The 22035-nt window shown below is 45.4% G+C and overlaps 1 protein-coding gene across 2 annotated transcripts in view; it reads left to right on the top strand.

The window, feature by feature from the left end:
• The window catches only part of sorl1 (sortilin-related receptor, L(DLR class) A repeats containing), an 83356-nt gene extending 63404 nt beyond the window's left edge, over positions 1-19952 (top strand). The window contains exons 18-48 of one of the 2 annotated variants that reach the window (XM_063493010.1): positions 42-173; positions 340-431; positions 1071-1317; positions 1406-1544; positions 1627-1800; positions 1910-2023; positions 2116-2238; positions 2412-2531; positions 4029-4154; positions 4246-4356; positions 4519-4650; positions 5127-5258; positions 5481-5615; positions 5999-6151; positions 6497-6667; positions 7447-7575; positions 7747-7873; positions 8001-8170; positions 8803-8918; positions 10288-10392; positions 10464-10530; positions 10869-10951; positions 11046-11136; positions 11214-11404; positions 12348-12467; positions 13795-13959; positions 14961-15135; positions 15971-16077; positions 16254-16443; positions 16846-17058; positions 17596-19952. In XM_063493010.1, the coding sequence (XP_063349080.1) occupies positions 42-173; positions 340-431; positions 1071-1317; positions 1406-1544; positions 1627-1800; positions 1910-2023; positions 2116-2238; positions 2412-2531; positions 4029-4154; positions 4246-4356; positions 4519-4650; positions 5127-5258; positions 5481-5615; positions 5999-6151; positions 6497-6667; positions 7447-7575; positions 7747-7873; positions 8001-8170; positions 8803-8918; positions 10288-10392; positions 10464-10530; positions 10869-10951; positions 11046-11136; positions 11214-11404; positions 12348-12467; positions 13795-13959; positions 14961-15135; positions 15971-16077; positions 16254-16443; positions 16846-17058; positions 17596-17663 (4218 nt within the window). In that variant the 3' untranslated portion in view covers positions 17664-19952. The remainder of the gene's footprint in view (positions 1-41; positions 174-339; positions 432-1070; positions 1318-1405; positions 1545-1626; positions 1801-1909; positions 2024-2115; positions 2239-2411; positions 2532-4028; positions 4155-4245; positions 4357-4518; positions 4651-5126; positions 5259-5480; positions 5616-5998; positions 6152-6496; positions 6668-7446; positions 7576-7746; positions 7874-8000; positions 8171-8802; positions 8919-10287; positions 10393-10463; positions 10531-10868; positions 10952-11045; positions 11137-11213; positions 11405-12347; positions 12468-13794; positions 13960-14960; positions 15136-15970; positions 16078-16253; positions 16444-16845; positions 17059-17595) is intronic. The other variant, XM_063493012.1, reaches the window with a different exon arrangement.
• Positions 19953-22035: the final 2083 nt, after the last annotated feature.

Consider the following 22035-nt stretch of genomic DNA (forward strand, 5'->3'; position numbering starts at 1 on the left):
TTCAGCTGTTACTGACCTGCGTTTGTCTTTTGGTCCTGCAGCGCCTGTGTCTGAATGGCAGCACAGGTCAGGAGGTTGTCGTGAGAAAAGACCTGCAGAATGTGGAGGCTCTGACCTTTGACCCCATCAGTAGACTGCTATACTGGGTGGATGCTGGAGCGCAGAAGATTGAGGTATAGAACACATTGTCAGTGTTTGTCACTCAGGATATCAGACACATCAGAGTCGCGAGGTTCCCAGTTCTCCTCTTTGGTTGTCAGATTATATTCATATAATCACAATAATCTGTTTTCTTGACACAGCTTCATTACCGTTGACTTTACCCTGTTATGTTTGAAGGTTTCAAACCCTGATGGGGATCTGCGGCACACCCTGCTCAACTCTTCCATCCTCGAACACCCGCGAGCTTTGGTTCTGCTGCCCGGAGAGAGGTGAAGACTTTAAAGGAACCGAGTTTTATACAGCGTGTGATTAAAAGAGTGAATCTGAAATGAGCAGCTTCAGGCTGATTTGAAAAGCTGACATTTCCAGTCAAGAACAAGAAATTATAATAAATATATTGTTTGCTGATATTGCCTCTCCATAACAGGCAGCACAAGATAAATGAAACTGTGAATCATGCAAAGCTCCAGCAAACACAAACATGCAGAGCAGGAGCATAAAATACGCATCATTCACCAGTGGTTCTGACTATTTTCTTAAACCTGATCTTAAGGTAAAAACACAACAATGCTCTGATCACCCTTTAAAAAGGATGACCAGACAAACTGACCACAAGATCATCTCTGGAAACAGATCTGGCTTCACTTCTGCAAACATAGTTCTGCTTTTCCTGAGTAGCAGACATCGGGATTCCTGTGGTCTGCTGCTGACCTCGTTTTCCACTTTTTCAGAAAATGAATGTATGGTTGACTCACTGCACTCACTTCCTCCCTTCTCTGTGTACATTGTCACTCTCTTAGAGTTTAAGCTTGTATTAAATATTTGACCTGACGCCCAATCACAGTCAAAGAGTGCCCAATGGGCACATTCGGTGCAAATTCCTAATCTTGTATCCTCTCCATGTCCAGTCTGATGTTCTGGACTGACTGGGGAGACCAAGCGCCTGGCATTTACCGAAGCTACATGGATGGAACCAACGTGTCCCGCATCGTGTCCGAGGGTGTCCGCTGGCCCAACGGCATCACGGCCGACGACCACTGGCTGTACTGGACCGAAGCCTACAGCGACCGCATCGAGAGGGCCGACTTCATCGGAGGGCAGAGGCGTGTCCTCATGGAGGGGCTGCCCCACCCGTACGCCATAGCTGTGTTCAAGGTAACAACATGTTTATGAGTGTGTGTGTGTTTCAGTCTTGAAGGATTGGGTGGATTGTTCACACTTTTGCGCTGTATGCTGTGTTCAGAATGACCTGTACTGGGATGACTGGTCTAAAATGGGAATCTTCAAAGCTCCAAAGGCTGGTTCCCAAAACAACGAGCTGATTGTTGGCAGGCTAACTGGAGTCATGGACCTGAAGATCTTCTATAAGGGGAAGAACAGAGGTGAGGACCAGGGAGGGAGGTGACGATGCTGTCAGTCTTCTTCAGGTTTAAATGAAATAAACTGCGTTCTTGCTCTCGTCAGGCCATAACGCTTGTGCCGACCAGCCGTGCAGCCTGCTGTGTCTGCCTCAGCCCGGCCACAGGCACACCTGCGTTTGCCCAGACGGCGCCCCGACTCTAACGACACCTAGCGGAGAGCTGCAGTGTCAGTGTCCCCAAGGCTACCAGCTCCACAACAACACCTGCATCAAGACGGGTGAGAATAAGCACGTACTGCTTCTGAAAGACGCCGTGTCGTAAGATGTACGGACACGAAGCCTCCGACGATTAACAGTTTGCATGTTTGCATATTTCTTCGACTCCAGAGCACAGCTGTCTGCCAAACCAGTATCGCTGCTCCAATGGCCGCTGCATCAGCAGCATCTGGAAGTGTGACAGCGACAACGACTGTGGGGACATGAGTGACGAACAAGAGTGTCGTAAGTACTCAGCAGCGTTGCTGCCTTCATGACAGAAACAATCAACTGTTGCTATAGAAACAAAGCTCTTTTTTCCTGGCGTCCTTCTCCAGCCACTACGACTTGTGACCCGTCCAACCAGTTTCGCTGCGTGGCCTCAGGTTCCTGCATCCCGCTGGCCTTTAAATGTGACCATGAGGATGACTGTGGAGACAACAGTGATGAGGAGAACTGTGGTACGCATTAATAAAGCTCTGTGTGATTGTATGGTTAAATGTGACTTTTATTAAAGCACTTTCATTGGTTGGGAAGACTAGAAAGTTAATTAGGTTAGGGTCTAAAATGGTCATTACACAAATATTTTAGTTTAGATTAGCAACATTGTTTAACACTTTGATGTATTTCTCAGATTCTCATCAGTGTGGGCCCGATGAGTTCACGTGTGCACGTGGTGTTTGCATCCGCAAGAGTTGGCGCTGCGATGGAGACAATGACTGCAGAGACTGGTCAGATGAAACAAACTGCACTGGTGAGGAAGACTCAGCATCATACATGATGTCCCACAAAGTTAAATCAGAGAAGGTGTGAGCTGTAAGCGCTAAACAATTACAGTAAACTTCACAGTCATAAAATAAAACTACAAAGCTACAGCCTTTAACAGTGCAGTTAGTGTTTTTTTTTAAAGTCATAAAAACAGCTAATTACACAGCCGCTAACCGCTAACCACACGGTTAAAGTCACAGAATGACTGCTAACACACAACGACTCAGCTGCAGTCACTGAAATGTACAGCACAATAGTCATAGTGTTATTTTGGATATTCAGTTTGTTATTCCTCATAATTCACTGAGGTAGCAGCTGAATCAGTTCCTGATGAGGACAAAAGGCTAAACGTCTGCTAAAGCTAACTAGCTTAGCAGGTCCTCACTGGCTGCTTTAGTGAGTTTTGGGGTTTGATAGTTACTTTTAAATTACAGACATCCAGTAAATTGTAAGTTATTGTAATACTCTCCAGTTCATAATAGTTTTGTTGTCGTACCCACACAATTAGAGAACGGTTATTATTGTTTTGAGGCTAGCTTGTATATGCTTGACGCTCACTTTATTAGCTACGCCTTGCTAGTCCCAGCTTGGAGCCCTGTTCAAAAACATCCCTCTGAGATTTTGGTCCATTTTGATATGACAGCATCACACAGTCGCTACAGATTTGTTGGCTGCACACTTTTTTATCAGACGTGCTCTGTCGGGTTGCTGAGTTTGCATTAAGCCCCCCCACCCCCACCACAGCATTAGACCACCAGCAGCCTGAACTGTGGATATTAGGCGGGGTGGATCCATGCTTTCATGTTGTTTCTGCCAAATTCTGACCCTCATTAGACCAGAGAACATTTTTCAATTTTTCATTTATTTTCCAATCGTGGGTGGTGCTCAGGGTGCTCTCCTCCTGCCAACCTTCTTCATGATTCGACATGTTATGTTAGTGTTCAGAGATGCTCTTCTGCATATTTTGGTTGTACTGCCTGGTTATTTGAGTTACGGTTTCCTTCCTGTTAGCCGTTACCCTGTGACCTTTAGCATCAACAGAGCATTTTCACACAGTGAAAATGCTGCCGACTGGATATTTTCCCTTGTTTTTTACTATTTTCACCGTTCTCTGTAAACCATAGACATAGTATTGTGGTCAAATCCCGGTAGATCAGTAGTTTCAAAAACACTCAGACCAACCAGCCATGCCAGCTGCAGAGTCACTTGAATCACATTTCTTCCCCATTCTGATGTTTGGTTTCAACTTTAGCTAAAAATAGACATTTACAAAGTGCTGGGTGAAAACATATTTACTATATAGCTTATTCACCCATATAAATACATATATTAACATGTGCCAAACATTGACATACATAAATGCATAATCAGTAGTGCCAGTAACAGTGTGTGTAGCTGTGAAAACTTCACATTAACAACGTTTAAATCTGTCATACATTTATAAGCTTCTCCACTCATTTAAACTCTGTTTGTGTGTCCTCAGTGGGCCACCATACCTGTGAGCCCAGCAGTTTCCAGTGTAACACAGGTCACTGTATACCTCAGCGCTGGAAGTGTGACGGCGATGATGACTGTCAGGATGACTCGGATGAAGATCCCCAACACTGTGGTAAGCTCACACAAGAACCTGATGTTTCACCCCTGCAAAGGAAGCAGAGGTTTTCTTTTAGCAGTAATACTTTATTGATATTTGTTATTAGAGGGAACTCAGTGTAAAGGCTTCCTGTGCTCCAATCACACCTGCCTGCCAGCCTCCGCGCACTGCAATGGCATCAAGGAGTGTCCAGACGGCGCCGATGAGAACAACTGTGGTGAGTGATCCCGTTGGCTTAGGAGACAGTTTAGCAGTCAGACCCTCACATGCAATCGTAACTATGAGAGAGAATATAATCATCTGACTGCTCTGCTGATCCCATCTCATGTCTGATTTGTTGTGAAAGTCCTTGTGTTTTCTTTGCTTGTGTCACCCACAGATCCCCTGTGCACTCGCTACATGGAGTTTGTATGTCAGAACCGAGCCCAGTGCCTGTTTCAGTCTCTGGTGTGTGATGGGATCAAACACTGTGAAGATGGCTCTGATGAGGACGCCGAGTATGCACAATGTGGTGAGCACCAAGCATCTCCACTGTGACACTTAGCATGTTTGCAGCAGCCCTCCTGCGACCACCCGTCACCCTGTAACACCTGACCAGGCCACTTTATAAAGCAGAGGTGTCGTATGATCGTCATCCCAAACAAGGGGAAAGGAGAAAGGAGGAGGCTGAGTTTGTTTTCCACTCACCCGTGCACTTGAACAGTGGATCGTTAGATTTGTGCTTTGTGTTTGGATCTGTTTATCCCTCCAATTATGTTTTGCATCAGGCTCTTTAATCATTGCTTTGATTACTGTCGCACTCCCAACTTTTCCAGGTATTTCCTTGTTTCTGACGTGTCATTTTTATGATGACATAGAAGGCTGGCTTTTTGTAACCAAATACAATAAATGCAGATGAATAGTACAGATGGGTTACATGGATCCAAAGAAAATAAGAGCTTGTGCAGGACTGGGTGGAAAGTAGATTCCTTGTGTGTTTTCTTTCAGCCGCACCGTCTGAATTCAGCAAAGTGTGTGACATCTATACCTTCCAATGTGCCAACGGAGTGTGTGTGAGTCTGGAGTGGAAGTGCGACGGCATGGATGACTGTGGGGATTATTCCGACGAAGCCAACTGTGGTGAGGATGAAAAGCTTATGGAGAAATGCCCAGACCCCCCCCCCACACACACACACACACACGTTTACTATCGAATCATGTGGAACAAATGCACTGATTGCACACACTGAATATATAAGTTATATTTGTACTCCTGCAAACTTTTTGTTTTCCCACAAAGACCAAGTACATTTATGATTACTCAGCAAAATCTGAGGCTAACTGTTTCTCTGCTCGTTGCAGCTGCTCCGACCGAGGTCCCAGGCTGCTCCAAGTATTTCCAGTATGAGTGCAAAAATGGGCGTTGTATCCCCACGTGGTGGAAGTGTGACCTCGAGAATGACTGTGGGGACTGGTCTGATGAATACATATGTTCAGGTACGAACATCGTTAGCTCTGGCAGTCGAGCTCCATCAGAAACATCAGAGTTCGAGCAGCTCACCGCCCCTGATTTAACAAAACTAGATGGCAGCAGTGAACATAAACATGAGTAAAATGTGTAATGTGTATAAGGATCTTTATCTGTTGCCACTGCTCTTTGCTGTAGGGGCTGTTCCTGCCAATCTCCTGCCTTTAGGTTTCCCATGTGTGTTTTTGGGAGGCTGAGGAGGTCCAAGAGAAGAGCCACACTACCATCCTGTCTGATTATTAGCATGAACACCTGTTTTATGTTGTTTTCTAGTATTTGGTTTCTATCTGAGTAAATCAGGGTTTCAAATTTGCTTCTTGAATGAACCAGTTTATGCGCCTTATCGCTGCAGGTGGTGCTGATCCTCACACTGTGGCCCCCGGCCCCTCCACGTGTGCGCCCAACCGCTTCCACTGTGGCTCAGGGGCTTGCATCAGCAACACCTGGGTGTGCGACGGCTATGCTGACTGCCCCGACGGCAGCGACGAGTTTGGATGTCCGACAGGTACTGGTTCTCGCTGCTGATTGGCTCAAGCTTCCTTGCAGAAGACATAATAGTTTATATTTTACAGCTTTTGGCCAAACTGAATGAACATCTTCCTGAAATAGTCCACATAACTTTGTTTTTGCACGATTCAGAGTTTAAAGTAACCTTATTTTGTCATGTACCCATCCCATCCACACATCCACGAACTGAAAATACTCAAAACTGTCTGAAGCCTGGACTTTTTGCTTATTTGAGTTATTGTTACCTCAATAATGAGCATCCACGGTTAGAGATGTGTGTCCACACTTTATATAACAGGAAATAATGCTGAGTAACATTGTTTGCTTCTCATTTTCCTGACAGCAGTTAATGGCTCTGTGACTCCCGCATTGGTACCCACTGAGAACCCTCATTCCCCCGATCGCTGCAGCCGGAGTCAGTTCCAGTGTCAGCGCCCCGCCCGCTGCATCCCTGACTGGCAGCGCTGTGATGGACACGCCCACTGTCAGGATGGCTCTGATGAAGCACACTGCCGTGAGTATCTGTAAGATGCATTTGCAAAATACTGTCTCACAAACACACAGAACTCGGACCACGGAGGAACAATCATATAACAGACGCCGTTTTAAATGAAGAAGACAATCAAAAGGATTTTTAGCAGGATTACGCCGAGTTTTCACCCACAGCCTCGCTCATGAGTTCAAGCCTGTCAGACGCTCTGTTGGGCTTTTCCGTGGCTGTAGAGTAATCCTCTCTGTGGAGTACAGAAGTTTCATTTCAATACTTCCTCCTACAAATGCACCATGGGACAATCTCCGTGTTGAGCTGAACCATTTTTGATCATTTCACAGGTCTGACATAAAACAGGAAGTTGGAACTAAAGTTTTGTGTAATGGCACTTTTAAGCTCTGCTGTGATAAAAAATCTCAGATGTTCATATTTCATGTCTGGGCTTCAAGTGCACTGAACTGAAAGCAGAAAGCTTCCAGAACAGAACACGTGTCCTTTGTCTACATATTTATATGTAAGATGTGCTCATAAGGATTTAAATGGATACGTTTTGAATGGAAAAATTGATAAATCTGCATTTTCAGCCTGAACATTTCATTAACATCCAAATCCAACAAAACAAAAATGTAATGAGAAACAACTAAACCAAGAAAACAACTTTGAAATAGTCCTCATGTGGCCGAGGCCGTCATTCTTCTTTCTGCCACGATTTTAAGATTCAAGTGTCATCGCATGAGCATCATGCTTCCATGCAGGCTATGCAGTGAGCAAGCATTTCATCTAAAGCCTCTGTGTGTCTGCAGCCACCCACGGTCCTCTGTCCTGTGTTAATGGGACTCGCTGTTCTGATGGTGAAGCCTGTGTGCTGGACAGTGAGAAGTGCGATGGCTTCCTGGACTGCTCCGACCACAGTGATGAAGATGGCTGCACCGGTAGGTCCACTCTAACCTCATTCTTAGTTTGCTTTATTTAAAATGACAGAAACTGTCTGCCTGCTTGTCCAGTGCAATACTGCCAGCTGCTGCCGGTTGTCGACTATTGCAGCTTATGTTAATGTCGAAATATTCAGACATCAGAATCTATTTTTCCTCTCTCTCTGGCAGCGGACACCTTGGCCTATAAAGTCCAGAACCTCCAGTGGACACCAGATTTCTTGGGTGGCATCACTCTGACCTGGACCCGGCCTAAAAACCTTCCCCAGGACTCTTGCTCCTTCCTCATCTACTACAGGTAAGAAGCTGCTCAGTAATCCCAGAGTCACGCTGCTGTCAGCCAGCTGTGTTACACACCACTATAGCTGGTAACAGGGTTTGTATTAAAGAGCCAGTGTGACCTGTGAACTCATGTTTGTGTTAAGGCCTGTGGGCACATTGCCGTGGACCCCTATGGATACCCACAGCAACAAGACCAGCTACAAACTGACCGTGCTGAAGCCCGACACCACGTACCAGGTGAAGGTGCTCACTCAGTGTCTCAGCAAGCTGCACAAGACCAATGAGGTGATCACAGTCAGGACACCAGAGGGATGTGAGTATCACGTGATCACCCTACACCAGCTTCCAACAGCAGCTCTGACTTCTGCTCATTTTAACTTAAATCTGGATGTGTTTGCGCACTGTGGTACACTCGTGGTCTCTCAGATGCAATGCTAGCAAAAGTCATACATAAGCATGCAATTCTGCATAACGCAGAACCTGCATAAAGCCTTGTGCTAGAAACCCAGCACCTCCTTTCCTTCACAGCAGTGCTCACCCAGGAGAGGGAGGCTTTGGTCAGCTCTGTAGAAGTTTGAATTTGAAGTTGTGGTTAAACCTGTGGAGTGCCATTAACTGTTGCCTCCAGATGCTTCTGTCCCTCACCCTCTGCTTTTGGTGCTGTTTGCCTGCTCGTGTTAGCGCTCCATCGCCGTCCCCATAACTATGGTGCAGATCTCTTGCTGCCCCCATATGTCCACCCTGTGGTGGAGACTGTGGTCCAGCGGTTGCCCCTCAGAGACGGGCTAGACTGTCTGGGCTAAACTTCCATTTACAAAATTTCTTAAATATGTGTGATGTTCAGTAATATGAATATTGGTGTTAATGGAGTTCAGCCAGTGGCTTAGTGTGTGTGTGTGTGTGTGTGTGTGTGTGTGTGTGTGTGTGTGTGTGTGTGTGGTTTAGTGCCTGACCCTCCCAGGAATCTGCAGCTGTCCTGTGATAATAATGGTGTGGATGGGACAGTGGTGGTCTCCTGGAGTCCCCCCGACAAGAGCAACGGCCTCATCAGGGAGTACATTGTAAGTCACTTTCTAAGCAACTGTTGTTTTTACACAGTATGATGATGATGATGATGGCTTCAATAGCCCGGCAGGTAAAGCACAAACACGGAGAGTTCAAAATACGAGTCTAGAAATCAAAACAGACCCGAGCGGCCGCAGGCTTCACCCGGCCTCGTCAGTTTGTCTCGTCTCAGGCAGCAAACACACTCTGATAAACTCGTCATCAGACAGTTCAAGGTGTGCATGTGAACGCAGGTTCACTATAAACACTCTGGAACTGATGTTTTTCAGAGATGTGAGCTTTCCAAGTCCGAAAGAGGCTCGCGTTAGAGAAAGAAACACTGAGTTTTTAGCAAGTGTTTGTTTACTGAAGCGAAGCTGTGTGATTGGTTAGTGGAGAGTTTAAGGCTTAGAAGTTCAGAAGCCTCTATGAAGCTAAACACGCAGGAACGGACGTCTGAACCTTTGCTAGCAGAGCTGCAGAAGCAACAAGTCGTTTTGGAGAATTCATGGAAGAGTGTTTAGTTCACTGCTAAAAAGAAGAAAGAGGAATTTGAGAATGTGCAAACTAAGAATCATCAAGGACGTTGGAGGAAATCTGGAACTTTAGTTGAAAAACAAACCAAGACCTGTGAAGTCCATGATACAACCCAGATCATTGTCCTTGTATGTGGGACAGTTTGGGATTACAGAGGAGACAGAATGAGACAGACTTTAAGAGGGAGTGATATATTCATGAAGGTAAGAAAGGCTGTAAACTGGCAGGTGTTACAACTGATGTATATCCACGTCTGACAGAGAAGCAGATGCTTATAAAGTGACTGAAATGAGCGCAGAAACCACACAGTTATGTTCTGTTTGTGTTACAGCAGCAGGTGTCCCTGCTAAAATCTCAGCACAATGTTGTAACTAAACTAACAAACTTTGTCAGAGCAACAGAGTTTGTTACACTTTTGATTTGCTCACAAAAGACTTGAAGTTAGTATCACTGCTGGACTTTGATAAGGAGACACGCTCAGAAGATGCTGATTAGCTTCATATGTGAGGAAACATGATGCCGATCTCTCAGTGAGGGGATTCACTTGACTTTAACAAAGTAATTACACTACAGACAAAATGTTAAAAGTCTTAAATTTGCACATTTTGTTTACAATAGTTTTTGAGATTGTTGATCAAACAGATGCAGTGTTGATGTTTTTACATATTCATTGAGTGACTGTAACATCTGCGTGTACCTGTAGCAGTTCAGCTTATTGGTGCAGCCCAGCTTCTTTTAATAAAATGACCCACCTCTGGGCCAGGAGATGACTCGGCTCTTTATAGGCTCCACATTCACTAATCGTGGATTTTTGTGGCTAAACATCCTTCTATTTGTGTGTGTCGACAGGTTGAGTACAGCGTGTTTCAAAGCGCTGACTGGACGTCGGCGAGATCCAAATCAGAGACGACTAAGGTGTACGAGCTGCGTCCAGAAACGCAGTACAATTTCAGGGTAAGACGCCTGCACCGCTTCACAAACATCTGCGTCACGTGCAGCGTGTGTAACCGCTGATGTTTCCCCAGGTGGCTGCGGTGACCAGTCGAGGTGTGGGAAACTGGTCCGAGGTGAAATCCATCACCCCTAAGAAAGGTACGCTGGTCTCAGGCTCACTGCAGTTTGAAAAGCTGCTCACCGCTGCCATCTACTGGTATTTAGGAAACATTTCAGGTGGAGGCTTCTGAAGCTTTGTGTGTGATAGTTCCTTCAGTAAGAGCACAAGTGAGAAGTGTGTTTGGAACTGTCAGAAATGAACACATATTATAAATAATAACTTTAAATAGCAGTAAATATTTTCAGAATCACTTCCTCAACCGCTCGCGCCCAAATAATGAACAGTGGGGCAGGTACATCGTACCGCCTGTCCTATAAATGTCTCGTCATCAGCCGTGTGAAACCAGGGAAACCTTTGACTCCTTCCTGTGTTGCAGCCCTGCCTCCGCCCTCTGTGAACGTCGACAGCATCACCAACGACTCCATGAGCCTGTCCTTTACATTAAACTCTCAGTACAAAGTAAGAGCTTCTCTTCAGGTTTTCTTCTTGTGTTTTTAGCTGATGGTTCACGTTTGTGCGAACGTCTCTGATGGCCCTGCTTTGTTTCTTTCAGGTGGAACAGTACACTGTGATTCTGTCCTGGCAGTTTGACACACACGTGAAGGAGAACAGAAACTACACGGTCACATCAGGGGTCCTCAAAGGTACCGAGTCGGACTGTTGTTGTCACACGTGTATTTTTCTGGCAGTGTGGGTGTTGACGTGTGCTGTCTGTTTCCAGCTACAAACCTGACAGCAGGGACGGTGTATGAGGTGGCTGTGTGGGCTCACACCAGCGTCGGAGACAGCCCCACCACGCTGACACATCAGCAGACCAAAGGCCAGCAGCCAGAGCGGCCCCTCCTGAAGGCCAAGGCTGTCAACCAGACAGCTGTGGAGTGCAGCTGGACCGTCAGTGGATCGCCTGCTCAGGTAAACACACACAAACAATATCATAGGAAATGACGTAAGAGTGTGCAGCCTGTTGTTTCATCTTTGACTTTATCAGAGAAATCCAGCAGTTAAAAACGTTTTAAATACAATTCTGGAAAAGTGTGGAGCTAAAAGTTAAATATAATGGGAATGGAGTCTGATTAACCGACGGCGTAACCGTCCACTGACTGAAAACATGTGATATGAACTGGACTGAGCAGCTACAATCCTAAATCAGACACGGGACAGCGTTGCTCTGGTAAAAGTCCAGCAGCTGAGTTCCTCTGTAACGGCAGAGAGGTTGGTGCACAGCAGTAAACCCTTTTTAATGGTACATTTTCTCATTTCAAATGTTGGATATGTTTTCTATGGTCTGTTTTCATGAGATGTGACATCCACTGCATCCACTGCATGTATTTATATTTACACCACATCCCATGTTTGTGGAGTTGGCTTTGTAACTGAGAGAGAGGCTGATGCATCCACCAAGGCTGAAATCTGAGTGCCAGGATCCAGAACAGTGTCTGGGTTTATGTTTTCTTTAACATTAAGATGATGTCACTCAGTCATGATGTGGAGTGTTGGCTGATATCGCAATCATAACAAATCCTTTAACACTAAGCTTATATCATATTATATCATAGGTGCTCAAAAATATGTTAAAAACATACCATGGTGTGTAGTAGTGTGCTTTCACTTGGAGCTCTGTGTGTTTGTCATGGTGACAGTTGATGAGGAGACTGAGTGTGGCAGGCAGTGACCTGCACTCATGCATTACTGCACACACGCTGCATGTGCATGGAACCACATTAATGAACAAAGGATCCTGAGGACATCATACAGATCCAACCAGATCCTCCTACATTTGTTATTTCACATTCTGTTGAACGTACGTATTGACCATTGTAACTGTGTGTGTCTGTGTGTGTCTGTGTGCGCGCAGGTGTACGGTGTGTTTTATGCCACCTCCTTCCTGGACTTCTACCTCAGTCCTCGTCAGGTGCGCACACCCTCTGTCGGCCTCACAGTGACCGTAGACAGCGATGAGCAGTTTCTCTTCCTGGTGAGTCTTTCCTCCGTTCTTAAACACGCCTGTCTAAAGGAACATTCCAGAATCTCACACGTGTGTTTCACGTGTTTGAGTACCTGCCGTTTCTGAACATGGCGCCACTCCGTGCTGTTGCTCTGAGAACGTTTGCTCGTGGCACGAAGCCAGATCACTTCCAGAAGAACTAGTTAGTGTGACATGTGAGAGTAAAGGGAAGGGTGAAATCTCCCACCTGAAAACACAAAAAGTCAGCGCAGGAGTGGAAATTATTCAGCGTTAAGTTTAACGAGCGCAGGTGCAAATGCAGCTGCGATCTTCTCCACAGCTGGGCTGTCACGTTTGTGCTTGACGGTGGTGACGCGAGCAGGTGATCTAAGCTTAGTAGTGAAGAATAAATTAAAATGCAAACACAGTTTTCAGACTAAACTGGAATAATAACGAGGGTTGAAAGCAGGCACGCCAGAATCACGGAGCCAGCCTGCTGAGTGACTGCAGCGTAGGCTGCCGTTCCCAGTGTGAAGGGAAGGGGAATATGTTCCCGGCACACGTTAGACTTATTACGAAGCATGGACGTGAACATTCAGAGTCACCAACCCTGAATGCAGAATGATCTGGGCCTTGGTACAGCCCCTCAGGTTATCCTCCACCCGAAACGAGCTTTCAACCCCGTAAGGCCTCCTTCCCCTTAAAGCTCATTTATGTTGTCCCTGAAAATTTAAACAGTGAGAGACATCTGCGCTGATTTCATAGAGGAGGAAAAAAACAAACTGAAACTGAAAATCAGAAAGAAACACTTTGAAAATGATCGTATTTATTACACAGTTTCATTTACGTGTATTTGCTGAAACTGGTCATTTCTGTTATTCGAACAGTTCTGTAAATGAACTTTTTACACTGCACATCCAGATACTTGCACGTCGTATTCAGCACTGCATCTATGATGGTGGTGCATCACAGGTGAGAGGTCACCGTCAAAGGTCACCATCACAGGTGAGAGGGATAGAGAAGTATACAAGTGTTAGAGTAACATCTGCTCCCAAAGCCTTTTTCATGGAAGGCGTTTACCAGCATGGCTTCATGGTAGAAGAATCCATCAGGGCCACATCGCAGCTTTTTGAAAATGAATTCATATTTTCTCACTTTAAACATTTGATATTTTCTTGATGTCTTCTAATGTGAAGAAAAATGGGATTAAGCGATTTGCAGACCGCTACATTCTGCTTTTATTTACATTTTACAGAGCACTCCAGCATTTTCACAATTGGCTTTGTCTCTTTTGGCCATATTGTGTATGGGTAACATGACTCGGTCACTAGCCATGATCTGTGTGTTCTCTGTTCAGGTGCGGGTTGTTGCTCCCTTCCTGGGTCCTCCCTCCGACTACGCTGTGGTGAAAATGATTCCCAATGAAAAGCTGCCGCCCAGGAACCTCCACCGTGTGCGAGTCGACAAAACTCAGGCTACGCTCAAGTGGCAGCCCCCCTATGACAGCCCGAGCAAACCTTTGGTACACTCCTGTCTCTTATTGTGATGATGTCAAACGATCAGAACATGGGGAATATAAAGGACTCATTTCACACTTTTTAACTTGTTCATATTTACAGTTGAAGAGAGAGTAGGTAACGTTTTCCTTGTATTAACATGTATTTTACAGCGAGGCTCTGGAAGGATTGTTATTTTAACTAAATAGTGTGACCACAGCTGGCTTTTTTGTCCTGCCCCAGCATGTGGGGGACGTTTCTGTGAAGCACTTTGGTCAGATTCAGTGTCAGTGAGGGACCCTGAAATCAGTAGGGCACTCAGTTCATATAGGTTTTAGTGATTATGCCTGCTAACGTATTGTAGCAAAAGTTGTCCTGGGTGAGTAAAGCCAGCTAATTCATACGATCATCCAAGGTTGATCTGGTGTCTTATCTGCTCTTTTTTAAAATTACTTAATCAGCTGATGTTAGAACATAAGCAGAGCCAGTGAAGCTAAGCTACAGCTAGCTAGCTGTATTGCTAGGAAAATCCTGAGCGGCTAGCTTAGGAGACAGACCACATTAGCTGCCAAATTACTTGGTTCATGACATGGACTTATTTTTCATGTCAAACTGTACTGATTTAAGACAATACTACAACATATGAATGTATAATATTAGCTATAACTTGCCTTTGTTTCTACAATTACAGTAAACTGCTGCTAGCTAGCTGTAAATTAGCTACAGAACATGTTTATGGCAGTATGTGTTCCTTTGTCTCATCCATGTTGTCCTTCTAATAATACTCATACTTGAGTAGAGATAACAGTGTGAGATGTCGATGGTGACTATTTACGTATCCTGAACAACACATAACACGGCAGTGAGTTAGTGCTGTAGCAGATGCTCCAGCTGTGTTCAAACATGTATGAAACACAATCCTGTAACTCAGCCGATAAAAAAGAATGACCTCACAAATATATTATTACCTGATACGTCACAGCTTTTAACATCCACCTGATCTTGGATTCCCGTCTTGTTTCTTTAGACATATGCAATACACATGCGGGATGTGATTCGTAAGGTGGAGCGGGATTACAAGCTGACCACCCAGAACAACACAGTGGAATACGTGCTGAAAGGCCTGGAGCCTGGAGGGCGATACAGCATCTCTGTGCGCCTGCGAAACATGAGCAAGGAGGCCAGCTTCACCCTCAGCACAGGTATAACTGTGTGACTTCAAAACTCACAAACTCTTCAGTCACTGATCAACCGCCAACTTGTCCTAATCCAAGGAGGTTGTCCTCATATTCTTGCTCTAGTGTGACTGAGCTGTGACTGCCATATGAGCATCGTGGAGTATAAATGGAGTACATCACAAACAAACAAGAAACAGACACTTACGAAGTGTAACCTCACTGATGGCAGAATGTTTTTAGCCTGTGATTTATAAATGACCAAAGCTTCTGTTTGGATGGAAACTGTTACTGTTACAGAGGTGCATATCGGTTCTAGTTAACACTGACTGTTCAAAGGCCTGTTTGAAATGATCAGACAGAAACACATTGACGGGCCTAAAATAGTAATGTAGATATGATTCTACTGTAAATAGATGTCTAATTGTTCCTTTTGAATAAGTTTAGTTTCATTAAAAATAAAAACATTAGCAATAAAGAAAGAACTCTACATTAAACACATTTATAGCTGAATTTGACTGATAGCTTGTTGCTGTTGTTTTTTAAATAAGGAGTAGTAATCACAGTAATCTCAGTACTGTGATTACTTTGACACAGTGGCGCGTGTCTGTTTTTTTATTTGTCTTCTGGTTCTACTCCCGTCACACACAGAGAGCTGCAGCAGCCGGCGATGCCGACCGGCGTTATGCATGTTTCAAATCTAAATATTCTTTTACCAACTAGATGAACTCGGCATCATTTAATCATCTGGCTGGCTGATTGCACACATCCCTAAATATGATGTCTTATGTCGCTTCGTGCAGAGCAGATTCTACTCCCCTGTGCTTACTTATCATAAACTCTGCATTTCCTGTGCTCGTAGTTCCTCTTGCGGCTCCTGAAGCCCTGAAATTTTTGACGGAGAAGGATCACATATATCTCTTCTGGAAGAGCCTGGCTGTCCGAGAGAAGGGCTTCAATGAGAGCAGGGTGAGATACCTACAGCTAACCACTGCTTTTGAAACCAAATGTCAGTGACTGTGAGTGATAATAATGTGAGAGGTGCCACTGTTCTTACAGCAGAATGAGCTTTTCCAAGTGTTGATTTATGCTCTGCTCTTCTGCTGCTGCGGTGCTCCTCTGACTGCCGGGGGCGCTGTTCACAGGGGTACGAAGTGCGTGTGTTTGACAGCGTGACCAACAAGACGTCGTTCCTGGGAAACACCACAGACACCTTCTTCAGGATCAGCAGCCTGCTGGTGGGACACAACTACACGTTCTCTGTCCAGGCTCGCTGCCTGCTCAACGGGCAGCTGTGCGGGGAGCCTGCAGTGCTGCTCTATAACCAGCTGATAGGTACCGCCCACACTCACCTGATGAGCATTAAAGCTGTGTTGTTGCCATTCACATCTTTTCCACGTGTAGCTCCATTAAAGCATGAATAAAAAGAAACCCTAAACACTGAATCTGACAGTGTCGAGCTGCTTGAGGCACTCACCAGCTTTTTAGCATTAAATTCAGTTTGATGCTCTGTCATTGTTTTTAATAAAATCACTACAAAAAAAGGTTCAAATGAATGAAAGTTACCCACAAATGTGAGTTTAAGTTGTTTCATTAGGAGCCATTTAGGAGCATCCCGGCTCCTAAATCCTGGGCTGTTAGCAGCGCCTTCATGCAGCCCAGAGAAACCTAACAGTATTCCAGGGATTACAAACACTTCATTTCGTTTCTGTAAATGCTTTTTTCCCTCCTGCACAGGGACCAGCGATGCATCCCGCAGTGAGGCCCACTCAGGCGACACGGCGGCCGTGGTGGTTCCCGTCCTCTTCCTGCTGCTGCTGGCTGTTTGCGGTGGATTGGTGGTTCTGTACCTCCGACACCGGCGGCTGCAGAACAATTTTACCGCCTTTGCCAACTCCCACTACAACTCTCGGCTCGGCTCGGCCATCTTCTCCTCCGGGGATGAACTGGGTAATTATTTCTTATCGATTCGAGAAACGAGACACGAATTGGAAAACGAGGTTATTTATAAAAGTTGTTTACATTTTAGGTTGGCGGAGGGATACATGTTTTTAATCATCTGCCACGAAGTTTCACCTTTCTGTTCAGTTTGGCATGACCTTTGACCCTAGCAGTTCAGCATGGTTGCAATAGAAGAGTCAGCCTGCCCCACCCTATGAAGCTGGTATAGCTAGCTCACACGCTGCTAAGCTGGAGCTAGCTTCCTGCTCTGACTGCAATAAAAACGTGGCCCAATGTGAAAAATGACCATAATTCTGACTTGAATTCTTACTTCAGTACGTGAGTTTCTCATTGGCTGCTTGCAGATGTTCAATATGGTGAACTTCTTCTAAAGTGAAATAGCCAATAAAGCAGGGCGCACCGCCGTATGGCTGCTGTACTAGCGTGCAGTCAGGTCCACTTCTCTCTGGTGTATGTTGACGTTTGAACAAATTGATTCCAACAGCCACGAAACTTTCTAAACACGCGTTTTCCCTTTGTTAACAGGTGATGACGACGAAGACGCTCCCATGATCAGCGGCTTCTCAGACGACGTTCCCATGGTTATCGCGTAGCGTGGCGTCCCCATCGCCCATTTCTCTCTGTTCCCTTCTCTCCTCTCCTTCAACCCTTTAGTCCCCTTCGCTCTCCGTCAGCAGTGCGGCACAACGGAGCGCAGAGCCACCGGGCGGAAGCTCGCCACCACCCCAAAGTCATCCGTGGGAATCCACCCCAATTAGCAGAAAAACGTCGAGAAAAAACGGAAACGTGTAAAGAGAGAGAAATATTTTTCAAATGTACATTGCACTTTTTTTGGATGCGCAATAACTTATTTTTTATAATGTTAAAAATATATACGGGGGTCAAAAAAGGAGCGGGAGGAAAAGGTGGACGCTGGAGCAAACTGTGAAGGATTTGAGTTTGTGGAGCTCGTCAGGGAAAGCGTGACCCTATCGCAAACTCACCGTCCATAGGAGGGGTCCATTGCTTAAAGCCAAAATAAGCATCCCGAGGCTGGAATATAGAATGCAAAAAACACACATTTAAACACACAAACATATAGACTTACGCTGTATACACAATGTTTAAACATATTTTGGTAAGAGTACAGTTTGTCCTGTGGCGGCAGATGTAACGTTGGTGCCCTGTGGGAGGAGCTAACTGTGGATCGTGGTTCCTGTTTGTCCTGTTGACGGATCAGGACGCACACAGGTGACTTTACTGACTGGTGGCATCACGTAGGTACACTCTTCTTTTCCACCAGCAGCACCGTGTTATGTCAGTAGAGGCGGCACGCGATTGGACGATTCCTGGCTTTGACGCCCTCCTAGCCTGCTAGCATCGCCGAGATCACCTGAATGAATTTGTAAATATCGGCTTTTAAAATGTCCTCTTCTTGTAATGCTGCACCACGTCGTTCGGTAAAATTGAGTTCTTTTGTGTTTCGTTTGTGTTGTTCAGGACCGCGATTTATTGTCCGCAGCATTTTGCCATAGCTGTAGTGCTCAAGGAAGCGTGTTTGGGGTTCTCAGGGAACTGTGTCGGAGCAGACACCAGCCCATCACCGCGGGCGTGGCTGAGGCAGCGCCGTCCGTCTGCTGAATACCTACAGAAAAGTCTGAAGAGGTACCGGGTCGGCCGTGGGCACAGACTGCTGTGAGTGAGAGTCGGGCTCACTTTGTATCTCGTCATTTTATTGTTCATTTGGCATCTTTTTTAGAGAGAACTGTGTCCCTGTGGGTGGTCCCACACAGTTATAGTGGATTTTATCATGAGAAAATAAAACAGTCCATGCAGAGAAAGTTTGCAGAGCTTTCACGTCCGACAGCCCGGCGTTGCATCGGGCAGAAAGTATAATGTGTTATGGATGCGTTAAATATTGTGCTCCCGCCCTCCTCGCCTGACTGTGCCGCAGTCGGTTAGCAGACGTCGGCGTGTTGCCGTGGAGCCTTCGAGCTGATGGTGTTCTGCTTTTTGTTGACCTCGCTCGTTTTGTTCGTAAAGACGTCTTCATGAATGTATTATGTATCTGTTCTTTTTATGGTCCCAGCTCGTTATGCTACTGTCCCCACCTGTGAAGTCAGTGCACACACTCTGCTCTTCGCCCCTCTGCAGTGGGGGAAACACAGCCTTTATGTCTCTGCATGCAAACTGCAGCTGTTCTGAAACCTTCCCATTCACTGACCCAGAGCGACAAACCGATGTTTCCTTTCGTCATCTCGTCCCTGGCTCGGATCATCAAACGGTGTCTGTGCTGACATTTTTCCTCAAGACTCGAGCTTGATTTCACGCAGCTCTGCGTCCTGTTCATGAGGCACTTTGTTCCGTTTCTTGGCCTTAACGACAAATTTTCTGGCATCGATGCTGTTTTTTGCTCTGTGGACTCGGTGTTCTCTGGTTTCTCTGTTTTGCCACATAATGCCTTATTAGAACACGTTAGGTTTCTATGTAATTTACTGTTTGTACAGTGGAACACAAGTGCACACGCATGCATACAGTCACACACACACACACACACACGCACACTTGACCCGCATGCAAGGCTGAGGAGTAATTCACTGTTAGGGCATTTGGTTAATTTTGTCAGATCACTGCTCCTTTGCGCCGCGAGACGGCCTCTTAGTGTTTTAGTCAGGTTTCACACATGTACAAAGTCTTCTTATTGGTTGTTATGTGCCCGATTGCTTCTCACTTCTTTTAAAGTGGACTCTCGTGAAATAGTTTGCTTCCAAATGTCATTCGGCGACAACTTTGACCATGTTGGAAGATGTTAATGTCTTGCTTGCTCGTGTTGGAGATTGCGAGGAAAGTCAAATGTTTTGAAAACATTGTGAGCTGTTTCAAAAAAGAAAAAAAATAAACTTGCTGAAAATGAAACTGTGGCCGAGTTTCTTTCAGTGCAGCAAACCTGTGGACTGTTATTAAAACACATCAAACTGACGAACATGTTCTCCAGCTGCGCTGTACGTGTGACTGTATTCACTGATAAGGCATGACATTTTAAACGTTCACAGGCGAAGTAAGGAACACTGATTATCTCTTGATCGTGGCACCTTGTAGTGGGTGGGATGTGTTAGGGAGCGAGTGAGCATGGTGTCCTCACAGTAGATATTAGAAGCAGGGGAAAGCATTAGGACAGTAGTGCTGTAGCTCAAAGAGTTTGGTTGCTGCAGACCAGTCAGGGTGCCCGTGCTGACCGCTGCCCACCACCGAAACCACCAATGATACAGTACAATACAACTTTATTTGTATAGCACATTTAAAACCAGAGGTAGCTAAAGTGCTTCACATAATCCAATAAAACAGTAGTAAAGTACAAAGGCAGATAAGCTAGCAGGTGGGAGGCACTGATTAAACAAGCATAGTACGCAGGTAAGCAAGCAAGACTTAATGATAAAAACAATAAAACAATACTAGAAAGCGAAAATTTCAGAAGAAATTTTAAGTGTGCCTATGCCGCTGCTATTCAGTGTAGTTTGCCATTCATACAGCTACAGAGAGCAAAACTCAGAAGAGCACCCATTCTCCACCATGAACTATGGTAAAAACAAACACCGCTCACGCTTCACAGATGACAGCTGTAGCTTTTCAACTCACAGCCCGACACACACCCAAAAAACAGCCGAGAGAGCACAGACTACGCCCGAGAGGCGTGATTGCAGGTGCCGCTCAGGTGGGTCCACCTCCCCTGCAGCAGCACTGCAGACCATGCCCCGCCACACACATCAAACACGTAAAATAAATATTTATGCACTTTTGCATTCACTTTTTGTTTTTTGTTATTTTTTACACAGTGTTCTGAATGATGAACAATGGTCTACAGCCAATCTTGTGTATTATTATACAAACTTTGGTTGTAAGATTCAGATAACTATTTAATAAAAGCTAAATATTTTATATGAGAGTAAGAAAGAAAAGTATATCTTTGTGTCCACCTTTCTCTGTTAATGCCCTACCTGGCCCCCTGGCAAAAGCTTTGCTAGATCCGCCCCTGCACAGTTACCAGCTGTCAGCTACACAAAAAAAGGAGCTTGGTGTATATTTGTCTCTCAGAAACAGTTCATAACTTCCCTTCAACTCATTCATGTCACCTAAGGGTAAAGCTGTTTCTCCATCACCAGTTTAGCTCTGATGATTCAGTAAGGACATCTGGTTTGGAACAGCCGTTTTTACAGCTGTGGCTGCAGCAAACATCAGCTGATACTAGAAATTAAAAGCAAATGAATTCTAACAACAGCTGATCAAGCTTAAACGTGCTGCTGTTGTTTAGCGCGATAAACAAACAAGAGAGAAAAGCCGATCATTGATCAGTTTCATGACTGAAGTTTCAACAGGCGAGAGAATGACAAGGGAGGCTCTCATAAAGTTCAACATCGGTAACTTAGCGCGCACACAGCTGTATACAAACTCCGTCGTGCTAGCTAGCACGCAGTACGAGTTATTGTAAGTGATTGAAAAAGTCAGCACAACGAAAATAAACTACACCTAAACTCGGTTTATATCTGACCCAAATAGAGTGCAGGTCATAACTTCTTACCTGAAATTCAGTTCACCTCACGCTCCTGCCTTCGCTTTCCCTGATCCACGATTGACCTCCACGTTAGCAAACACCGGTCGATCGGCGGTAGCCTCACCGCCTTGTATGTCTCGTTCGCGGCATGTCCTTTCTGTCACACACCGGTGGATAGCTGCCCTCTGTTGTAGCTCCACCGCCAAACAACTCAGTTATTTTTTCCACATCGACCAGCATCATCGGCCCAAATAAACGAAAAATAAGTCCAGCTAAGACACAGACCCTTGCCGAGCGATCCGGCGATGAAACAAATTTTAGCCACCTCACTATCAGCCAAGCCTGGGTGGTTTTTCACGAAGGGTCGCTAGCGGCGCTAGCTAGCTAAGCTAGCGGCGCTAGCTAGCTAGCCGGCTATCAGCAACACGTAAGAGAAC

This window comes from Pelmatolapia mariae, linkage group LG14 (assembly GCF_036321145.2).
Source record: "Pelmatolapia mariae isolate MD_Pm_ZW linkage group LG14, Pm_UMD_F_2, whole genome shotgun sequence".
NCBI classification, from domain to species: Eukaryota; Metazoa; Chordata; class Actinopteri; order Cichliformes; family Cichlidae; genus Pelmatolapia; species Pelmatolapia mariae.